The following is a 21,984-nucleotide window of genomic DNA, read 5'->3' on the forward strand; positions in this document are numbered from 1 at the left end:
CGTCTTACTTCCTTCTTATAAGAATAGTTGTTAGTATCACAATCATACTATGTATCACGATAATTCCAATGCACGACATTCACGAATTATAGACAATGTTCAAATTGAATGCTTTTCTTTTTTTTCTTTATTGTTATTAAATCGATCAGATCATACCAACCAAATTACATGCAAAGTGATGAAATTCAGCAAATTTATTGCCGAAAAGAAGTAAAAAATCCTCAAGAACAAATCAGAATTTTGCGCAATGCGAAGGCAGACCAGTTTGATGATTCACCGCTACAATCTCCGAAACTTCGCATTTCAGAACATCTTGCCTTAGTTTGGCTCCGGCGGATTTGAGTCCCTTCAGAGAAACCGGTTGATTGAAGAGGTTCAGCGACGGCAGTCTCGAAGCCGCCGGCAATTTGCCATTAGGTAAGAAATTCACGAAGTTTTCTTTGAGTAATGGAACCTCGAAATCTTCCTTGTTATGCTTCACGATGTTGTCTTTTGCACTTATGTGAGCGCCTGGTTCCATGTGATTTGTTGAAAAACTGGCTTGATTTGGGAAATTTGGGTACAGACTTACGTAGCCTCTTAGGTACATCATGTCGATTAGGAACTTCTTCCATGATGCCTGCCAACCGTTTGTTCTTGATTTAGGGATTTGAACTGGATTTTCTTTGGCATTTTCTGTGAATCTTGAGTTCATGTAAACATAAAATTCCCTCCAATGTTTGGGGAAGAAAACTGCTCCCCAGCTGCAGGGAAGCTGGTGGAGGTAAGGTGTGTTTGGATGAATCCGCTTGAAAAACTCTGTTGCATTCCATTTAGGCCTTTCCTTCACCACTTCGACTAGCCGAGGTGTGTATAGCGATATCGTCGATAGCTCAGGTAGAGATATTTGTGGATCATAGTGGTATGCTAGGAGGGCATATTTGATCCATAGGTAGTAGTATGGAGAGACTTCGATATCATCTTCGAGTAAGAGACCGTAATCGTCATCTGAAGCTGGATACCAACTCTCGCTCACTGCTCGTATTAGCCCTCCTTGGATGATTCTCCTTCTAAGGCTTTTGGGGCCATGGGGCCACTCAAATGAGCTTACTAATTTGATAGTTTCCTCATCCACTTTGCTGTCCATGTTGAAGCTGATAGGTATCTCATCCCCTAGGTAATATGCATCTTTGAGTGATTTGAGAAGCCTTGTTAACGAATTGGCACGGTTTTGTGTGATAATGTTGATTGAAATCCGCATCTTGTTCCAATCTGAAGAAGGAAAAAAACGCACAAGTGTTACGCTATGGCAAGAATTTTCGACTGAGCGAAAAAAGTGTCGTAGTGTTCTTACTTGGAATTGCGGTTGGTCGAAGATCAGCCATCCAAAGAACTTTTGAAATGGAAGGCCTTGGTAAAAGAATCAGTGTTGTAGTATTCATGTTAGCCTCGGACGCCATTTTCAAAGCCTTCTTTACGTTAGGATCGAGATTGGCTACTGTGACGATGATGCTTGGATTGTGTATTTGGATCAATCCCTTCATACTAGCATACACTGCTTGCACCACGGGCACCTCAGAATTTGATAGGCCAGAGAGAGCCCCAATGGCTAAGTCAAATATCTTGAACCTCCGTTCTTTACACACCAACTTAGGCCATTTAAGAGCAGCTGCAGCATCTTCACATGGGCAAAAAGTGCCTCCCGACACTACAATATAAGCTTTCTTGCCAATAGTGGACCTGAACTTTTCAAGAAGTGGGGCTAGTGCTTTAACTTCATCAACAGAATGAGCATAGAATAGAGCATCTATCTTTTGAGGATGCATGGCTGCCCATTGTGTGACATAACCAGTTGACAGCGCTTTCCACCATTGATCGTCCCGAACTTGAACGATGTCCTTAAATATCACAGTTGTCTCGGACACGTAAGCTAGCCTGTGTTCACTGTCACCCCAGGTTTCCTTGTCTTTTGGATCTACAGGAAGAACGAACGAGCCTGCGTTTCTGTATTTTTGAAGCTGATAGCTGCATAATTTGGGATGGATAACAATTAGCTGACCAGAATTTACTGGAAAGGTGAGATCAAATTTCAGTGCTAAAGCCATTTATAATGTGAAATTCTGATAATGCTTGGCTCAAAGGAATTTTATTGCACAATTTCCATTCCATAATTGTGCTAGTTTGTTGCAAATAACGCACCAAAAAGACAATACATAAGCTTTCGTTTGTCATGTTACATGTAAGGCCACCGCTAGCAGATATTGTTTTCTTTGGGCTTTTCCTCAAGGTTTTAAAACATGTCTATTGGGAAGAGGTTTCCACACCCTTATAAGGAATGTTTCGTTCTCCTCTCCAACCGATGCAGGATCTCACAATCCACTCCCCTTGGGGGTCAGCGTTCTCGCTGGCACACCGCTCAGTGTCTAGCTTTGATACCATTTGTAACAGTCCAAACCCATTGCCAGTAGATATTGTTCTCTTTGGGCTTTCCGCTCAAAGGCTTCCCCTCAAGGTTTTAAAACGCATCTACTATGGAAATTGTCTAGCCTTATTCTGACTAGTGCTTTGCACCGTTAGGTGACTGACTCTGATACCATTTGTAAGAGCTTAAACCCACCACTAGCAAATATTGTCCTCTTTGGACTTTGCCTTCTAGGCTTCCTCTCAAGGTTTTAAAACCCGTCTAGTAGGAGAGATTTCCTCACCCTTATAAGGAATGATTCGTTCTTCTCTCGAACCGATGTGGGATTTGACGTTATGTCATGACTCAGTTGATTTGTAGTACGGTAGAAATGAAGAAAGCAGGAACATAAATCGAGTTAAAGTTACCTTAGATGGAGATCTTCCCCTGTTGCAAAGGTGAATGGAGTTTCAATGAAAAGCGTCTTAACAAGCTCTGCAGATAAGAACCAAGAGCTGGAGAGAAAATCAACCTGCACAATTTTATTGACTGTGATGTTATAAGCAGGATCAGGCAAGTAAAGCCCTGCCTCCTTGGAACGAAACTTCCGATAACTCGGGAACGTGAAATCCTTCTGTCGAAATGGCAAAATCCTCCCTATACTGCCCAAAACTGCATTCTTGTACTTCTCCGTCCCTGCTACATGAGACAAAATCTGTAGCATTTTATGGCCAGGAATCATGTCGTCATCGAGAATGTATACTAAATCGGCCTCGGTTTGTAAGGCCATTTGGAACCTTCCATAGTACTTGAAGTCATAGCTTGAACTAATGAAGCTAATTCTTGAGTTGTTATAGCTATCTACAATTCTCTTCAATGAGAGCTCATTTGGGCTCCCAAATGCAAGCACCCAAACATGGTGGAAAGGAAGAGTTTGATGCAGCAAAGAGTTAATCTGTGCACACAGAGTTTTCCTCTTGAAATGGTTCAAGATCACAGTAACTTTTGGCTTGTTTTTCCCTTTCAAATCCCATTTGGACTTCATTGCCATAAGCTGAGAAAGAGTTTCAGTTCCAAAGCTTTGGCTTTGAAAATCTAAAACCTCATTATAAAGCTCTGTTTTCAACTTGATCATCTGTGCATCACTCGACTTCTTTTGCTCGAAATCAATCTTCTCGTTCTCACAAGCTTCCTCCGGTGTGATCGGTCTGAATTCCGCAAAAGAAGTTTGTTCTTGATATCGTCCCACGAGGTGGGGCGGTATTACAAACTGTTTCCATTGCTGAGCAATTCTAGTAGCCCAAGAGAAATCTGGTTTGGTTCTCAAGTCTATTGCAGGGCTCACATAATAAAGTAAAAACGTTGCATATATTGCAAAGGCAAACTGGAGACATGTAAGAGCAGTAACAAGCTTTGTTGAGGTATTTCTTTGAGCTCTTAACTTTCCCTTTCCTCCTCCAACATACTCATTTATCATCCCTTCTAAATACTCCCCGTTTCGCGTTGTAGGATTCCGAAACATTCCCATCTTCCACAACACGATTTCGGAACAATCACACCCTGCAACCGAACGAAACTGAAAAGATTACCTATATCGAAACATTATCTTCGACCTGAGTTGAGAAAGGCCTGTCAAGAGAGGTGAGTTATGAACAAGAACAGAATTGGGAGACTTAATAAAGAAAGAAGCATTTGTACATGAGAAATGCACTCAATGTCACATGGGGTTGATGCTTATAATATTAGTTTTAGTTGAAACAGTGTCAAAAAACGCATCACCTTGAGGCTTATTGCCTCTTTAGCCCGGATTTAAAGCCTCAGAAAATGGCTCCTCCATTCTCTGTCTAGAAACTAGATAAAAATCTTTGATTGAAAGAACAAAAACCCAAATCTCCAAATGAGAAAACACCCAAAAGAAATAATAAAAAGGGGTCCTTTAACTCAAAAGTTGTGGAAGAAAGAAGGTGTAAACGCCATATTTCAAGGCAGATTTGACTGCGAAAGCAACCAAAACGAGCATGGGATGGCCATGAATGAAAGAAAACTTAAAAAGAAGCAAACCCAAGAAGACAACAACAAGAAAAAGAAGTAAAAAATACTTACAAAAACTTGAAGTTAAAGCAATTGAGTGGAAAGAGATGCGAAATAAACAGCTAATAATAGCTTCTTCCGCAAACAATCCAAAGCCAAAACGAACCTCAAAAGAAGAACCCACAACTTACAAAACCAGAGGCATCAAAAAATGGCTTCAAATAGTAGCAAAGAAGAAGAAGATGATGAAGAAAGTTGAGGAAAATGGGTTTGAGCCAAACTTTGTGTTTTTGGGGAATTTGAATGCAACAAAGGAAAACTCATAAAAAAATTAAAAGAAAGATGAGGATTTTGATTTGAAGCTGAGTCGCTATGCACTATCAATGGGTTTGTAAGGACATGGTTGATTTATTATTATTTTTTTAATATGTCAATGACGGGATGTTCATGTTTCTCGTGGTATGTGAGATTCCACAAAGTGAACAGTATGTACTAGTAGTGGGTTTGAACTGTTACAAATGATATCAGAACTAGACATCATATGATGTGTCAGTGACGACGCTAACTCCTAAAGGGGTGGATTTTGAGATCTCACATTAGTTAGAGAGTGGAATGAAACATTCCTTACAAACATGTGAAAACCTCTCCCTAGTAAATGCGATTTAAAACCATGAGGCTGACAACGATATGTAACGGATCAAAGCAGACAATTCTGCTAGTGGTAGCCTTTGACTGTTACATCGTCATCCCTAGCACTATCTAATTCCTTGTCTTCACAACTTTTTTTCGTTAGATTTCATAGAGATCAAGGTGGGAGTTTCACGAGAGGAATTTTCTTCGCATGGGTTTCCCACACCATCGACCGACATTGACTCATCTCAATCTTGATGGAAGAGATCGACATCTCAAATTCTTTTACTCCACAACTTGTTGAAGTGAGAATGATGCTTACTACTACTTCATCGCACACAGTGTCTTACTATCGACCCTACTAAACGACATTTGGCTACACAAGCTTGATCATGAGATAGCGAGGATCTGATAGAAGTATGAAATTTCGATTGTTCGTAATGATTTGACTTATTATAAATTATTAAAATGGGTTACTCCCATAGATAATAGACTCGCTTGGAAAAAGGCAAAAATGTAAAAAGAGAGGATTTGTTACTTTGAAATGAAACAACACATATCACAATCAAAGGGTTCTTTTGGCATCAAATTAGAAACCCTAAACTTCAACTTTCCCACCCAAAACAAAGTTGATCACCTTTTCCTTCCCATCAATCTACCTCATTTTCAAATCATAGATTGGTTCGATGCTTTCAAATTCAAAAATTTGTTCATAGTGACTCACGTCCTAGTTTCCGTTTTCATACCTGTTACATCAATCTTTCTATTCGGCCACATATCTAATGATATACAAGTGATAATCTCGTTCTCTCAGTCAGTAAATATGTGATACCCAAGTAAAGGATGAGTATATGAATGAAACAAGACTACGGAGCAATAAGGAGGATACCTTTTTTTTTTTATGGCTCAATCATAAAAACTACATGGTTGAGCATGCTTTATTCGGAGTAATTATATGTCGAGTGATATCCTATAAATTTTTCTGTGATGCATGTGAGTGAAGATAAAGTATCTTAGAAGGACTCGTGTTCATCTTTAGAATAGTTTTCTGATATGAACCACGACCAAGGAATTTCCATACCTCAAGGTCCAATTACAAGGACGAGAGTCAAGAAGCTACAACAAACTTTATACAGTTATATTCAAACTATGGTGAGCTCATCAAGGAAATTCTAGAAGACGCTGGAGACCTCCCTTATATGTTGTGCAAAGTTGAGGTTCAAGAAAGAGATGAATTAAATGCACTTTAAGTTGCATTTAATGAACTCCGCTGAATTTATCAAATAGTCTAAGGATGACTAATAAGCACATTTTATTATTTGCATTATTTAATTATAGTTTAACTATTTGTTGTCATATTTAAGCTAGTTTTAAATATAGGTGTTAAAGGTTATATTGTAACCCACATAGGTTACTATATTCCACCATTAACTAGTCATTTTAATATGGAGGTTATGGGTATTTCTCATTTACCAACCCATTTAATTTGGGAGTTATGTATGACATAGGTTAAGGTTGTAAAAGCCTTCTTTTCTTTGATTAGAAATCAGATTTTGGAATTAAGAATAGAATTTCTATTTTAGCTTTGTTGAGAGCTAAACTTTCTTTGCAAATTCTTGTGTTCAGAACTTGGTCATTCAAGTGGTATTGATCAAACCTCTTGTGGAGTGATTCGAATCACGAGTTTAGAAACGAGTTTTCTTTACTCTTGATCTTGATCATCAAGGTAATCCGTTCCATACTTTCCCTTGAGTTGATTTCCATATCATTTTCACTCTTAAAAAGCAACAGTAGGTAATCACTTTATCGGTACTTTTATTTAATCGAGGCTTGACTCCTTTTTTCTTTTTGAGTCATTTGTTCGACATTTGAGGATTTACCAATCTATTAGCATGACCCTGATACTCTGTTAGATGAACATGACTCTTTACAATGGAATGATATTGCCTACTTTGAGCATAAGCTCTCATGGTTTTGCTTTGGGCTTCCCCCAAGGGCCTCGTACCAATGAAAATAGTATTCCTTGATTATAAACCTATGATCATTCCTTAAATTAACCGATGTGGAACTTTTATCATCCAACAATATTTGATCTTAATCTATTAAAATGGGTTGAGACGAGTTCTCGAAAGCGTAATTCTTGTTATTTTATTACAAAACCCACTTCCCTTTTTAGGGAGCAAAGCTTTTAGGCTCATGATGTTGGTCCATAGATGGTGCCATTGCGAGTTGAGGAGGTGACATTGTGAAAAGAGTATCAATAGCTGAGCTATCACAATAGGCTTCAAGGATATCTCCTTCTTCAGTTGTGTACCCCAAAGAGCCAAGCAACGTAGGCCAACACTCATGTTGGATGACTTTGATGGCTTCACGCCGTTGAGGAAGAACGTGATAATTTCAGCCGTGCATGCCTGGAGTTTGTATAGAGATCCCCAACAATCTGATACCTCATCGTTCAGCGTCATTTGAGGTTTTAGACTCATTTCAAAGTTCGGCCTCGATTCCGTTATAGATAAGACGATGAGAGCTAGAAAAGACGTAAGAACGAAAAATTTCAAAAGATTAGCCATTTTAGGAGGAAAGATTTGAAAGACGAAGGGTTGATATGAATGGATAATCAAATGGGGAGCTTATATAGATAGAGATGGCAAAGGTATGATTAATAAGACTTTGTAACTTACAATTAAATGCTTAATGGCTTCACTTAATTAATCTAATAATTGATTATCACTTTTTAATAACCAAACCTTTCAACTTTTTCGTAACGTTTTATAACTCTTCATTTTAACTTCTCAGTTTATAGGTATTTTTTAGATAAAATACAAAACTCGAGCATTTTTTTTATTAATTTAGCTTCTAACAAAATGGCCCGTGTAATTATTTTAACTTTTATTCTAAAAATACCTTCATTTTTTAAAAAGTCGTCATATAATCCACAACTTTTGACAAACGTTTCGAATTACCCTTTGAGTAGAAATCTCCAAATTATAATGTTAATAAAGAATCGACCTGACAATAGTTTAAAACGATGTAATAATAATTTAGACACTTAACTTTTTATTCCAAATATAATTATCAGGGTCACAGTCGGTAATATTGTGGCTCTTGAAAATTAAGGGTAATTTTTGAACAAAAGTCAAAATTCACGAGTATTTGTTATATAATTTAGCCTAATAAGCTATAAAAAAAATACCCGTCAACATTTTTATTTGTTTCAAAAGTTTCATTATTACACTTAATGTTTGAGGAACAATTCGAAACTATCTTTGAAGTAGAGAAATTTGTTTTTCATACTTATCACTGTCATGTTAACTTTTTATCCAACATTCTAACGAATTTCTACTCCCAAGTGTAGTTTTGTAACGTTCGTATAGTTATTAATCTTATAATAATCATCACTAAAAATAATTACAACATTTTAACCAATCAAGGTCGTTTTGAAAGCAAGAAGATTCATAAAGTCATTTCATATCAAGTCATTATAAATTTCTACACGTTGGATCTTAAACAGTGTCTCGTCGGTCGTATGTATGACATGGTGTATATTATTTATTAGATAGAAACGTATGAAAAATTTTAATAACGTAGGATCGATCATTATATATAAACTTAGAAGTGTAACTCTTGACTATAGAATTGGAAAGGTCGGAAGAACAACTAAGCATAACTTGGGACAAACTACAGCCTCGTGGCTATTTTATTACAAAACCCGCTTTCCTTTTCAAGGAGCAAAGGTTTTAGGCTCATTATGTTGGTCCATAGATGGCGCCATTGCTAGTTGTGGAGGTGACATTGTGAAAAGAGTATCAACAGCTGAGGTATCACAATATGCTTCAAGGATATCTCCTTCTTCAGCTGTGTATCCCAAAGAGCCAAGCAACGTTGGCCAACACTCATGTTGGATGACTTTGATGGCTTCACAACAATTCGGGCCTAAATAAGTTTCACCGTTGAGGAAGAACGTGATAATCTCGGCCGTGCATGCCTGGAGTTGGTATAGAGACCCCCAACAATCTGATATCTCATCGTTTAGCTTCATTCGAGCTGCTAGACTCATTTCAGGGTTCGGCCTTGATTCAACTGTGGACGAGAAGATGAGAGCTAGAAATGACATAGTAACGAAGAGTTTCAAGAGGCTAGCCATTTTACGAACGGATTATGGATGCTAAGAAAGATGAAGGTTTGTAATTGGGTTGATGTGAATAGCTTATAAAATGTAGAGTTTATATAGGTACGTGTGGTACTTGGCGAAGTAATTAGACTTTGTAACTTACAATTAAATGTGTAATGGTTTTCCTTAATTATTTGTCTAATAATTGATTATGATGATTAATAATAACTAAAACGTTTTATAGTGTCTTTTAGTTTTCTTTCTTGATGAGTTTAATCGTAAGTAACGTTTTTCACTAATTGAACTATGTGTTCATTGTGAGCTTGTTAATGATATTTGACTCGATGGATCTGATGAACCTATATTCCTATTGTAGTACACATCCCTTCTATTCACAATTTGATATGACGGACCCATATCCCTTATGTTCACAGTTTGACACGATAGACCCAATGGACACATATCTATTGTAGTACATATCCCTTACGACACGATGTACCTAATGGACCCATATCCATTCTATTCACAAATTAACACGATGAACCTGATGGAATCATATCAGGTAATGGCCCAAACCCGCCCTAACAGACATTATCATCTTTGGGCTCTCTCTCGAGGTTTTTAAAACGCATCGCTAAGGAGAGGTTAATGTGTATCCCTTCCATTCAACAATTTGACATGATGGACCCAATGAACCCATATTCCTTCTATTGTAGTACATATCCTTCCGTTCACAATTTGCCGTTATGAACCCAATGGACCCAAATCTCTTCTATTGTAGTACATATCCCTTCCGTTCACAATTTGACATGGACCTAATGAACTCGACGGACCCAAAACATACTATAGACAATAATTTACCAAAACCAGCATTTCAGATAAGTAGCGGAAGAAAAATAAACACTTAGGAAAAGAATTAGTAGTATTATACCATACTTAGTGAAACTCGCCACGATTGTCCCCATAATTCACTTCTATACCTCCAACCAAAATCACACGAACTAAGACTAGTCTGAGGAAGAATCGTAATTCCTACACCTTGCATGACATCTCCTAGTCCACCACGGCTTGTTACTACCTCCAACCAAAATCACACGAACTAGGACTAGTCTGAGGAAGAATCGTAATTCCTGCACCTTGCGTGGCGTCTCCCCGTCCACCACGGCTTGTCTCGTCATAGTTGTTACAACGCCAATTATACTAACATATTTCACCCACAATTCTTATTCATTTACAGCTTACAACAAGGAAGTATACCAGCCAAACCTCTAGGTAAATATATACCCCCCCAACAAAACTCCATATACCACAAAAACAGGAAATGTCTACAACAATGGCAGGAAGGATGAAGTTACAGATGGTACCGTTGGATTACCGTTGACAAGTTCGAGCAGGAAATGTCATTGTAGGGCGGAGCGTTCTTTGGGGCCGTGGCGTTGGGTTCCCTAATAACATGGTTTGAGACCGTGTCAACATGTCTACCATTGATGGCGTTTGGTACGATTGCATAAGGCTTCCGCTGCGTGTCGAATCACCACGAGTGGTGGCTCGCTGCCATGAATGAGAGCTTAGTCCTGATAGAACATACGCCCTTCCTGAAGTATCATAGATGCGTTGGTCTTCCATTCTTTGCTTCATCTCCTTTAGCTCAGCACAAAGGGATGTGCATAAATGATCACCAGCTTGTCCTGAGATAGTTTCTGATAGTGCTCTATAACAGTCCTCCAAGACAGAGACTGCATCGGCCAAATCACCACGTTCAGCTGCAACACGAGCCTTCGCCATCGACTCCAAGGCATGTACTCGATTGCGTTGCCTGTCAACTTCTATCGACACAGATTGTTCTCCAATCGTATTAGGCCTTCTTATCTTCACTTCCTCAACGTCTTCTAACGTCACCATTTCGTTCGTGATGGGTAGTTGGTAAGTACATTCGACTTTGAGCAATGACATCTCTTCTAAGGAACCATCAACCGGTACATTGATCGTCACCAAAAAGTCTCGTTCTTCTTGAGCATACAGGTCTCCCACATTTATTGTGCCAATTCTTGAACCAGGAGCGATGTTTGATCGGTAGTTTCCAGCTTTCAGTGAACCGAACTGCAAACTAGGATGAACACACTCAATTCTAACCTGAAGCTCTTGCACAACAACACTCAAGAGCCCTCCAATGCACTGAGCAAATGCATCCTGAATTGTATTTTCCGCTTCTACAAATGAAAACGTTCCCCCTGAAATCTCAGAGATCGAGTGCATCATCGTAGCATCATGGTCGGTGCCAAAACCAAACGAATGCACTGGTATCTGCAACGCCGTGTTGTTATTACGATGGATTGATACCGGAAGAAGCGACAGATAGTCAGTTTCGGAACGTGAACCATCAATGCCGAAAGTATATGTATCCTGGCCATCAGAAAGTAGCATAATGCTACAAACAGGATTCTTCCACTTCCGGTCTAGTAATACTTTGGTCCCTTTCTTTATACCGTCTATGATGTTTGTTCCACCATTTGAAACCAAAGAATTAATAGCTTGCAAAGCCTGTTGTCGTCCACTCTCGGTCATCCGACAAAGAGGAAGAACGCGTCGTGCTGCAGAGGAGAAGCAAATTACAGAAAGCCGATCCGAGGGGCCAAGGCTCTGTACCACGAAACCCATTGCTCGTTTTAGCAAAGCAAGCTTGGTACCAGTCATGCTCCCACTGACATCAAGCACTGTGACAAGGTCAACTGGAGCACGAGAACGTTGAGAAGGAAATGGTGTTCGACTTTCGCAACAATGCTGCCCGTGATTTGCAAAACTAGCCTTGATATGCACTAATACAGTGAAATTATCATGAAATGCTGATTGAGCAACAGCTGAAACTTCTGGATATGTCTTAACCTCAATTTTCCCAAAGAAACCATCAATAGGATCTACAACAGATGTTCCTCTATCAGGAATGTCTTCTAGGACTTCATCATCATCGAACAGGCCAGGTTCGGGCTCATGAGACAAAGATGCTACCTGTCTAGGCAAATCAATCGATGGGGGGCGAACCCTTCTTAAAACGGTCATCCACGACTCATCTGGTGACCAATCAAGTTGGTTGAATCTCATCATTCTGTTGGGAATGTCTGAAGCTGGGCTCTGGAAAGGAATCTCTTTCCATTTGGCTCTGCAAACTGGGCAAATTTGATTTCCATGCTTAACGTTCGACGTGATGCAATGAAAATGAAACGAGTGGGAGCACTCGGCGGTGAAGATAGCATGGCCCTTCCCCGGCCTCATAGTAGTCAGGCATATCGCACACGTTCTCTGCAATTTGAAAACGACACGAGGATGAGAACAAAAGAACCAAAAACTCCAACTTCAAAATAACAAAAGCTACAGAGCCGCATGTTTAAGATGTAGTTCAGATGATCAAATGATAACATCACACAATATTTATCTTCAAACACGACAACATAGAGAGATGGATATTAAGTCAAGTAGTTAACATCATAACTTGGGCTCGGGTCAAAATGTAGAACGAAGAAATAACTACAAATAACATGAAAAAACGTCTCCCAAGCCCACCGCTAACAGATATTGTCCTCTTTGGGCTTTCCCTTTCGGGTTTCCCCTCAAAGTTTTCAAAACGCATCTGCTAGAGAGAGGTTTCCACACGCTTATAAAGAACGCAAATCTCACATGGTCCTTGAACGGACTACTCCACTTTACCCTCCTCCCCCACATAAATTCATCACAACTCATGACATTGAAACCACAAAGTAAAACAGATCAAAGTGATAAAGAACAGTAGCACAGTGTTTTTCTTTCCCCTTGTTATCTTTTGTGAGGCAATGATTGATGAACAGATAAAGATATTCCAATGATTTTGTTGTTTTAAATATATAATTAGTTTCCTTCTTACAGAGTTCCCTTCACATACTTGAATTTAACACACCAACAGTCTTCAAGTACAAAAAAGAAGCAAACAAAAAACATCAAAACTAATTTTGTTCACAAGAAATTAGGATCAAGAAAGCTTCTGAGCAGAAAACTCCACAAACCCAAGTTCAGAAATCAAATAAAAGAAACAAAAAAAGCTTAGCAACAGTACAAGAACAAGATAAACAGCAGCAGAGAACAAAAAAAACTAGCAAAAGGGGCAAACCCCAAGAACCCAACTAACCTTTGAGGATCTGGTTGAGGATTTGGAGAGCTGGAGAAGGGAATTCGACGAGGTGGGTGTCGCCGGCAGAGAAAGCAAATTCGACGGCGCAGCGCCGTCGGAGAATCTAGCCGCCATGGACGGCAAAGAATCCTCAAGATTTCTAGGGCCATAGAGGCACATATTGAAGCCGAGAGCCACTTTCACCTTCTTCCATGTGGAACCCATGATTGAGTTGAGATGAAAGGGCGGCAAAATCTAAGGTAACCCAAGTGGGTATGAAGAGAGCATACTGGGAAGAGTAATGGAAATGGGTAGAGGAAATTCAGTGCGAAGGGAAGGGGATTTGAGCTTTGTTTTGGTTCTATGGGGCAGAGAGCTTGTAGCTTCCTAGCATCCTTTTTTTGGCAGCTCTAGAGTCCCTTGCAATAAGAACACTTCTATTCTAAATTTTAGGCTAAGCCTATTCTTAATTGAGAATGATTATAAGTTTATAATTAACAATATTATCTCTCATAAAGTCTTTTTGGGAGCTCAAAGCAAAGTTACGAGAGTTTATGTTCAAAGTGGACAATATCATACCATCGTGGAGATTGGTTTGAGGGGACGAAGACAGACTTGGACAGCAACCACCCTAATGATAACGAAGGGAATAGTCGTAGAAGCAATGAAGCTCGTAGTCAAAATCGTGGTTTCTCTTGATGATACGGTTCATCGAGTAAGAGATCAAACAATGACTAAATTCAAACTTTGTTTAAATTATTGAAACTATATTTATAATTTAACCAAAAATAACACCAAATTATGTATTTATTGCTTTGTTTGATTTGAAAAAATAAAATAAAATAAAATAAAATAGGACTGCCAGCTGTATATACAGATTTGTTGAGGTCGTGTGGTCAAAGTTCCACAGCTGTTAATATTATTAAATATGATTTGTTTGATTTAAAAATTTATTTTTATGGGCCAACTTTTGTTCTTTTTAATTATTTATTTTACACATTTAAATCTCTAAAAATTCTACTTTTATAAAATTTAAAATGGCTAGTATTGAGCTCACTAAAAAAAATCTAAATTTAATAGTAGTTTAAGCACGGTTTAAAATAAAAAAAAATTTAATTAAAAGATGTAACGCCCCATGTCTAAGATTTAGAATTCAAATTCGAATTCGACGTCTAATAGCCTTGTCATACTTCTTACGAGTGGATCCAACACCTAATAGGGTCGTCATTCAACTCTAAGTAAAACATACTTAACTATAGGGTTCCTATAATTGAGTTACGGAAAAGGAGGATGCACCTTATTGGTATAAATAGTAATTTTTATTTTTTATCTTCAAGCTTGCTCTCATTTAGATGTGGTCTTAGCTCATTCATTTACCCGTCCTTTACTCAGGTGTCACATACCCACCAGGTCCCACCTGGCTTTAGTTAAAAACTCCCGACCCAATTACATGCAATTCAGGTTTGAAACTCAACCCTTTTTCTTATATGCCTTCCGACCAAAAAAAAGAATGGTCTTTTTGTGGACTGATAAATTAGCATGATACTCACAAGTGGGTCGTTGAATCATAACGTCTCGAAATCAACTTAAACTAAGTAAAAGAAATGATGGGAGTTTGTGAAAAGGAGTTAAAAGCATCCAGTGTGTTGGGTCCTCTGGTTTGTGTCTTGTAATGCAAAAAGAACCACTTTTTCTTCCTCTTTTGCATAATAAACACTTCATGGCCCCATCTCTTCTCAACAGCCCCTTTCAAATTCCATACTGTTCACTCTTTTTCCCAAAAGGGTTTTTTTTCTTCTTTAATATCTTTTTACCCTTAGCTAGAAAAAATTCATTTGGAAAAAGGGTCGGTGGAAAACTTCGACTTTCCAACCTCAGTCAATTATTTTATCATGTATAAGAATCGCTTCTTATACCATTTAAGAAAACACGAGTTTTAGTTAAACACTCTCATATCATCAATACTTTTTGAAAAATAATGTAGAAGATAAGAAAAAGAGGTTCGCTTCTAGAAGTATTACTTTTAAGTAGATCATATAAAAGACTTGTCACTGATGTTAGTTCGTTTATCATGTTGTCTGTAACAAAAATTTAGTAATGCACTACGAGAAAAAGAGTGCCATGTTGTCTGTAACAAAAGGGTTTGTGCTTGCTACAACCACTCCACAACTTAGGAACTGATTTGACTGTAATTTAATGGCAAAATCTTGACTATTGCCCACAACTTTCGGCCAATCCATCTACTAGTTTATGCACTTAGATTAATACCTTGAAAGTTTTTAAAAAGCGTCTAATCCGTCTAATCCATCTACTCCTTTATACACCAACACCTTTTCTTTGAAGGTTTCTAAAACAAGTCCACTGGGAGAGATTTCTACATCTTTGTAAAAAATGTTTCGTTCTCCTCCATCTCTTTTTAGAGTCCAATATCCTTGCTAGCACACTGCCTCGTGTCCACCCAAATCCCATTAAAACTTTTTAAACAGGAAAATTGAAAGATAAAAACGCCTAAACATACACTTGATTGTTTTAAATCAACGGTTAAAAAGAAATTTGGATACAAATTTGTGTTGGATTTCCAAAAGACACCATAAAGATGAGCTTTTCAAAAGAAATTTCTCTTCCATTTTTTATATATATATAATATATATATATATAGATGTTTATTTTCTTGTGTAGGTACTTATCATCAATGCTCTGTTCAATAGTGGGAGGAAATTGAAAATTCCACAATAGGATATTTAGAGAAACATGTCTAACTGGGTTTGACTAGAAAATGTAATTGGTGAACAAGGATATCAAAATTCAATATGGTTATGCAAGATTTAGTCTTATTCCAGTAATGGATTCTAGCCACTTTGCAAAAAGTATCGAGTCGAGATCATAATACAACAGTGCTTTTGGAACATATTGGAGCCACCTTGTCGTACTCGACCAGTAATCAAAATACAGAGCCAAGCATCAAAGCGATTTGTCAATTAAGTTAACCTGTCTACTAAACTGTCTACAATCGAAATGCTTAAGGACTTTTAACAATCTGATCAGTAACACAGTTGAAATCCTATCTTCGGGAATCAAGGTCAATTTTCTTCCCTTCTCATGTAATGCACATTGGGGTCTACTCAAAGATGAGGAAAAAATTATGCAAGAAAAAAGCCAATTTATCTGTTCTAAACTGCCGAATAAGTATCCAAAACCTGACCACCTAACTGGTAGACGTGGGCAAATGGATATTTACATTATACACATTTGAAGTTGAGAGCCATGTATGTATATCTACAATATTTCAAAGGTTTCAGATACGTAATTTTGCCCCTTAGTTATGTAAGCAAGCCCCAAGTTATAAGGATCTCTGGAAGTCAGAAATGTACCTTTTGTCGTGTTGGTTAGTCGTCGTCAGACAAGTAGACAACATCTGAATCTCCAGTGGTATTGACTGCATTAACCTGCGTGCTCCCTGTACTAACTGGCGGGACAGGCTGGGGTGCAGTCAAGGTTACATCTGCTGCTGGCGGAGGAAAATTTTGTGGAAAGTTCACACCAGCACGATTATTCATGTCCATCAGCAAGTCTAGTGCAGACAAGGCCGTATTAGAAAAAGTAGGTAACTGTTCCAAACTATCAGGGCGATAAGATCTATTCAATGGAATGGATTGATGTGGTGCAGCAACAGATGGTCGAGGTGGACGCTGAGGAAATGAGGGAGGGATTGTAGAAGGGTTGCTTGGTCCATGTTGAGTAGAGATACCACGAGGATTGGCTGCTGAAATTGATGATGTAGGTCTGAAGGGTTGCAAATGGGGAGCTGGTGTAGGTCTGAAGGGTTGCAAATGAGGAGCTGGGGCACGAATAACACTACCGACTTGTGGGTTTCCAGTGGGAGAAGAGATGGAGCCAATATAGGGTGGCCTCATAGGACTGCTCGAGAAATGGGTGGACGTATGGTGAACGTGCATCGATGTGGAAGCTGTACTTGGGCTAGAGGAAGGTAAGTTGGTCGACAGATTTGCTGCAGTTGCCATCCTTTGCAAATTAATAGAAGGTGCATTGAATGTATGAGAACTGACTATAGCCGGAGTGAAAGATGGCCGGACTACCAAAGAAGGCCCTGGTAAATTTTGCAGATGAAGTGGCTGAAGCATCAGTGGTGCAAGACTGGGGCCAGAATCTGCGACAAATAATAGTAGAATTTTGAGGACGTCAGAATAGTTGAGCAAATTTACAGACCAAGAAGCTACATTACATGAAAACGATGTAAATATTAGATGGTAATATAGAAAAGAAAGAAAAAATAATTAAAAAGGAACTACATAATTATAGAAGTACGAACTCTAACATTGTTGATATATATGTGGGGAAATTATAGATTAGATTGTATAATACATCCAACAAATAATTAGCTGTTTATAAATATGGTATATCATATATATTGCACAGGTTAATTTGCTACCATTGCTTCAACAGCTTAATATTATGATAACCATTTGTGGATAGCTCACAATATTTATATAAACCCTTTGGTCCAACATTTAACAATTCCATGGATATGGATATTATCTCTTTGAGCTAGCAGCACAAAATATAGTAAAGGTAGCACGATTAGACCCTTCTCTATTAGTAGAAGCAGGATTAATAGACTAATAAAAAATGATAGTAACCAAACAAATAAACAAGGTGATGCTAGCAGATAAGAAATATAAGTGATATCCATCGAACAAATCAAAACCAGCATCGATCACGTACCACATGTCCTAGAATCATTGTATTTCCACCTGAAAGCCTCAGCCAAAATCTTATTCATCAAAACCTTACTGTAATTCACATCAAGGTCCTTCTTCCTAAGATCAAACTCAGTCTCAGACTCTTGCAGCTTAGTTTCATACTTCTTCTGGATTTGAGCAGTAACCTCCTCAATTTCCTTCTCACATTCAGATTTCAGATGCAGTTTCTGCACCAAAGAGAATTTTCTATGCTGAGTGTACGCCAATGTTAATCATCTATACAACAGGCACTTCTCCAAAATAATAATAATAAATTAAAAATAAAATAAAAGTAGAAGAAACAAACAGGTACTTGAACGGTATGGGAGAGAACTGGGAGAAACTAACCCTTTTGGTATGCATATCCATGTTTATATCTATTTCCTTGCGCAATTTTTCCAATTCTTTTTCAAGTGGATCAATGTGCAATAAAGAAGGCGTTTGTGATACTGAAGGCTGCGTTGTTTGCATCAGACCATTACTAATATCAAAATTAGCCGATAGGATTCTTGTGTCCAGAAAGGACATTCTTGTTTCACTGAAGGCAACATTAGGAGTAGAATGTGGTGCAGTACATGTCACAGGTTGTAACAAGACTTCGTCAATGGACTGAACAGGGATTTCAATTGGTTGGTTTGTTGTCTGAGCAAGCTGATAAAAGGAATGGTTTTCCCTATTCATTTGATTTTCCGTTCCACCAACTGAAGATAAATCAGTCTGAGACAAACCAACAGATGAATTCGTTGCTAGTGGCACCATTGGTGTTTGAGGCTCTATCGTTTGTGGTCCCTGGATAGATTGATTGGCAACATATGAAATTGGAGCTTCGGTGTCCCCATTAGTATTCACCATTGCATTGGCTTGCATAATATCATCTATGGACCCAGTGCATGGAGATTGTAGATTCATTTCCTCATGTTCTTCCTGACCATATTGATCAGCAACATATGAAGTTGGAGCTTCAGAATCCCCATTAGTATTAGCTATTTCAGTCGCTTGTATAATGCCATCCATGAACCCAGTAGATGAAGACTCTTGATTGATTTCGTCATGTGCTGCCTGCACAGAGTACATATTCAAAAACAAAATAAGCTATAGGAAGTCGAAAGTGAATTCATGTTGATTCTAAGAAAAAGGAATATGAGTGCATGCCTACAAAGGGCTTTATCTGATTATATCTATATCTATATCTATATCTATATATATATATGAAAGTGAAAAATATTAGAAAGTGTTCTTGTAAATAAATATATCACGGAAACTTAAATACTTACCTGATTAAACAGCAGAGAACAATTGCCTTGGGCAGTAGGTGTAACAGCAAGCTCTAGAGGAGATGAAGTGACAGACAGCTCAAGGGCATGGACATCAGGGTCGGCATTACCAATCGTATCTTCTATCACACAAGGATTGACTGGTTCACTAAGATCCTCACCATCATTCTCACTGTTGCTGCAATCAACCTCAAGTGCTTCACATGAAGCACTTGCATTCATTGCCGATGAAATGTCTATTTCAGATGTTCTTACCATTGATTTAATTGGAATTAATTCTTGAGATGCAGATTGACTAGCAGAGATGTTCTCCCTAACATCTACTAAATTAACAGTCTCACGTAATCTTTCAATCTCACTGGTTGGAATTAATTCTTGAGATGCAGATTGACTAGCAGAGATATTCTCTCTAACATCTACTAAATTAACACTCTCAGGTACCCTTTCAACCTCCCTTATTGGCAAATTCAACCCACAGGGAGATGTTTCTGGATCTGTATAAGCATCCACAAATGAATCGGAATTGCGAAGACTACATGTTCCACTTGGATCTTCATTCCCAGGATTCCTGATGGCCCCATTGCCACCTCCCTCTGCAAAAGGCAGCAAAGGTACTGTAAGAACTCGCTGTGAACCTTCGATAAGATCAACAACTTCAATAAGCTTCTGAGGGGCCTCTTTATCAGAATGGGAGATCTGTTCCTCTGATGTTGGCAGATGTACAGAGGCAACGTCAACGGCACCAACAGAACATCTATGATTCGACCCATCTGTAGAAATCTCTTTATCTAGATTGCTCAATATGACTCCCTCAGGCTCTTTTCCTACATAAGAAGGGTCCTCAGAGGTTAAATTCCTTTCAATGCCATTTGAGCTAGTTATCCTGTTGTGATTGTCAAACTCAGTAGCAGATGGTCCTTGAGAACCCATGGTATCTAAAGCTGCAGTCTCACCATTTTTTATAGTTTGAAGAGAACATTTTTCAACAGCATTACTGCATATGATAGCTTCACAAGAAACAGATCTTGGAATTTCAGATATTCCCTTCCCAGTCCCTGAGACATTATGAAGAGCATCACTCTTACTCTCTTCAGGCAGATGATCACAAACAGTTGCATCAACTCCGAGACCATGGAAAATCTCAGTTACCGGCAAACTGTTCTGGCTCTGCTTAGTCTTATTTAAAATTTGTTTGCTTAATAATTCAACCTGGAGCCAGGATGTCAATGTATCAACCCAATGAGCCTCCATTTCAATCATCTTATTTGTTTCATCATTATGCTCTTCCTCAAGTTTCTTACACCGTATCTCCATCTGACATTTGTACTCTTCAAGCTGTTTTAAATATTCATTTTCTAATATCTGAAGCTTACTATTCCTCGTTAAAAGACTATTATGAAAACAAGAACGAATAACAGCTGACTCCATCTGAAACTGTCTCTCCATCTGTGATTTCTCATCATCACATGTTCCGTCAAATTCATCTCTTTCTTCTTGTTGCTTCTGCTTAAGTTTTTCAAATTTCTTGCGACAAGTTTTCTGTATTCTATTAATACTTGTTACTACAGCTTTCTGGAACTCATTGTCAGACAATACATTGTACGGGGATTCAGAAGCTAATGAAGATTCAGGGACCTTGTAATACTCCAAGTGTTTGAAGAATATTTTCTTGAGACATCTCAATCTTGAATAAAGCAAGTATACTTCTTGTCTATGGCAATCAAAATTAAGATACTTCTTCGCAAGTGCCAATGATTCTTTATGGTCAATTTTGTATTCAAGCATGGAAGCTGCCGTCCAGCACTACAATACACATCCCAAAAAAATAGAAATATTTCAGAAAGTATTGAAGAAAGCATGAACAAAAAGCATAATTAATAATTTAGTTTGTTTATTGACACCAACAAACATGCATGGCTCACAAGTATGTGAGAGATAAAGAAGACTCCCAATTCAATGTTTATCAATTTTATATTCTATAACAATTTTTTAGTATTTTATACTAACTCTACAAGCTGTTGATTTGCCTTGCTCAGAAGACAAGTCACATTCAAAATCCCAATAGATGGCTGTGTATGTGGAATTAAACATCGCTACTAAAAGGACAGCAAACTCAAAGTCACAAGACTTTAGACCTGCATGTAAAAATTTACAAAACTCCACCCTTCAATCAGGCATGCTTGATATAATGAACCCAAGCAGGAAGAATTTCAAGTATATTAATTACTGGGGGGGTGGGGTCGTGGATTTGTGGCAGAGTAAATGGGAGAAAGAAAAATAACCAGAGATAGCTGAAAAGCCTGTAGTAATGTAGTAGTTGCTGGCTCCGTAATGATGTGATGATTATTCATTATATACTCGAAAAACTTTTCAACCCCACGTTCGACATGTTCCTGAATTGAAATAAGACGTGTCAACAGTTGTTACAGAAGAGCTAACATAGAAAAATTGATATCTACAGATAAAATACCAAAAGAAACCCATTCACCACAAAAGCACATTCTCATCCTTTACGAAGTACATTACTTATTCTTGTCAATTCACTTATTAATTCATTAGTCATGTTTTCTTCTTCCTCTTTTTTCTTTTTTTCTTCCATGGAAAACAAAAAATGAAAGGTTACAAAAGAGTATACCAAAAAAAAAAAAAAAAAAAAAAAT

General features: G+C 38.1%; 3 protein-coding genes across 8 annotated transcripts in view; all 3 read right to left on the reverse strand.

Moving 5' to 3' along the window:
- Nucleotides 1–34: 34 nt before the first annotated feature.
- LOC111452786 lies at nt 35–4,779 on the reverse strand. Its single transcript, XM_023093676.1, has 4 exons — nt 4,484–4,779; nt 2,809–4,009; nt 1,334–2,004; nt 35–1,251 (listed from the first exon to the last, which is right to left on the reverse strand). Exons 2-4 carry the CDS (start codon nt 3,906–3,908, stop codon nt 233–235), a joined length of 2,790 nt encoding a protein of 929 aa, XP_022949444.1. The 5' UTR covers nt 3,909–4,009; nt 4,484–4,779; the 3' UTR covers nt 35–232.
- A 5,252-nt stretch (nt 4,780–10,031) lies between these two features.
- On the reverse strand, nt 10,032–13,701 carry LOC111452787. Of its 2 annotated transcripts, XR_002712164.1 has the most exons (3): nt 13,309–13,701; nt 10,231–12,449; nt 10,032–10,132 (listed from the first exon to the last, which is right to left on the reverse strand). XR_002712164.1 is itself a non-coding variant. In XM_023093677.1 (2 exons), the coding sequence occupies exons 1-2, from the start codon at nt 13,513–13,515 to the stop codon at nt 10,524–10,526; spliced, it is 2,133 nt and encodes a 710-aa protein (XP_022949445.1). In that variant the 5' UTR covers nt 13,516–13,701; the 3' UTR covers nt 10,057–10,523. The 2 variants fall into 2 exon arrangements, 1 of the variants encoding a protein (XP_022949445.1); XM_023093677.1 differs by having other exon boundaries at nt 10,057–12,449.
- A 2,427-nt stretch (nt 13,702–16,128) lies between these two features.
- LOC111452784 (helicase protein MOM1) overlaps nt 16,129–21,984 on the reverse strand; it is a 22,896-nt gene continuing 17,040 nt past the window's right edge. For all 5 annotated transcript variants that reach the window (XM_023093672.1, XM_023093671.1, XM_023093673.1 and 2 more), the window contains 5 exons: nt 21,607–21,717; nt 19,325–21,127; nt 18,399–19,109; nt 18,034–18,238; nt 16,129–17,458 (listed from right to left, as the gene is read on the reverse strand). In XM_023093672.1, coding sequence (XP_022949440.1) covers nt 16,677–17,458; nt 18,034–18,238; nt 18,399–19,109; nt 19,325–21,127; nt 21,607–21,717 — 3,612 coding nt within the window. In that variant the 3' untranslated portion in view covers nt 16,129–16,676. The remainder of the gene's footprint in view (nt 17,459–18,033; nt 18,239–18,398; nt 19,110–19,324; nt 21,128–21,606; nt 21,718–21,984) is intronic.

Source organism: Cucurbita moschata, unplaced genomic scaffold (genome assembly GCF_002738365.1).
Source record: "Cucurbita moschata cultivar Rifu unplaced genomic scaffold, Cmos_1.0 Cmo_Scf00014, whole genome shotgun sequence".
NCBI classification, from domain to species: domain Eukaryota; kingdom Viridiplantae; phylum Streptophyta; class Magnoliopsida; order Cucurbitales; family Cucurbitaceae; genus Cucurbita; species Cucurbita moschata.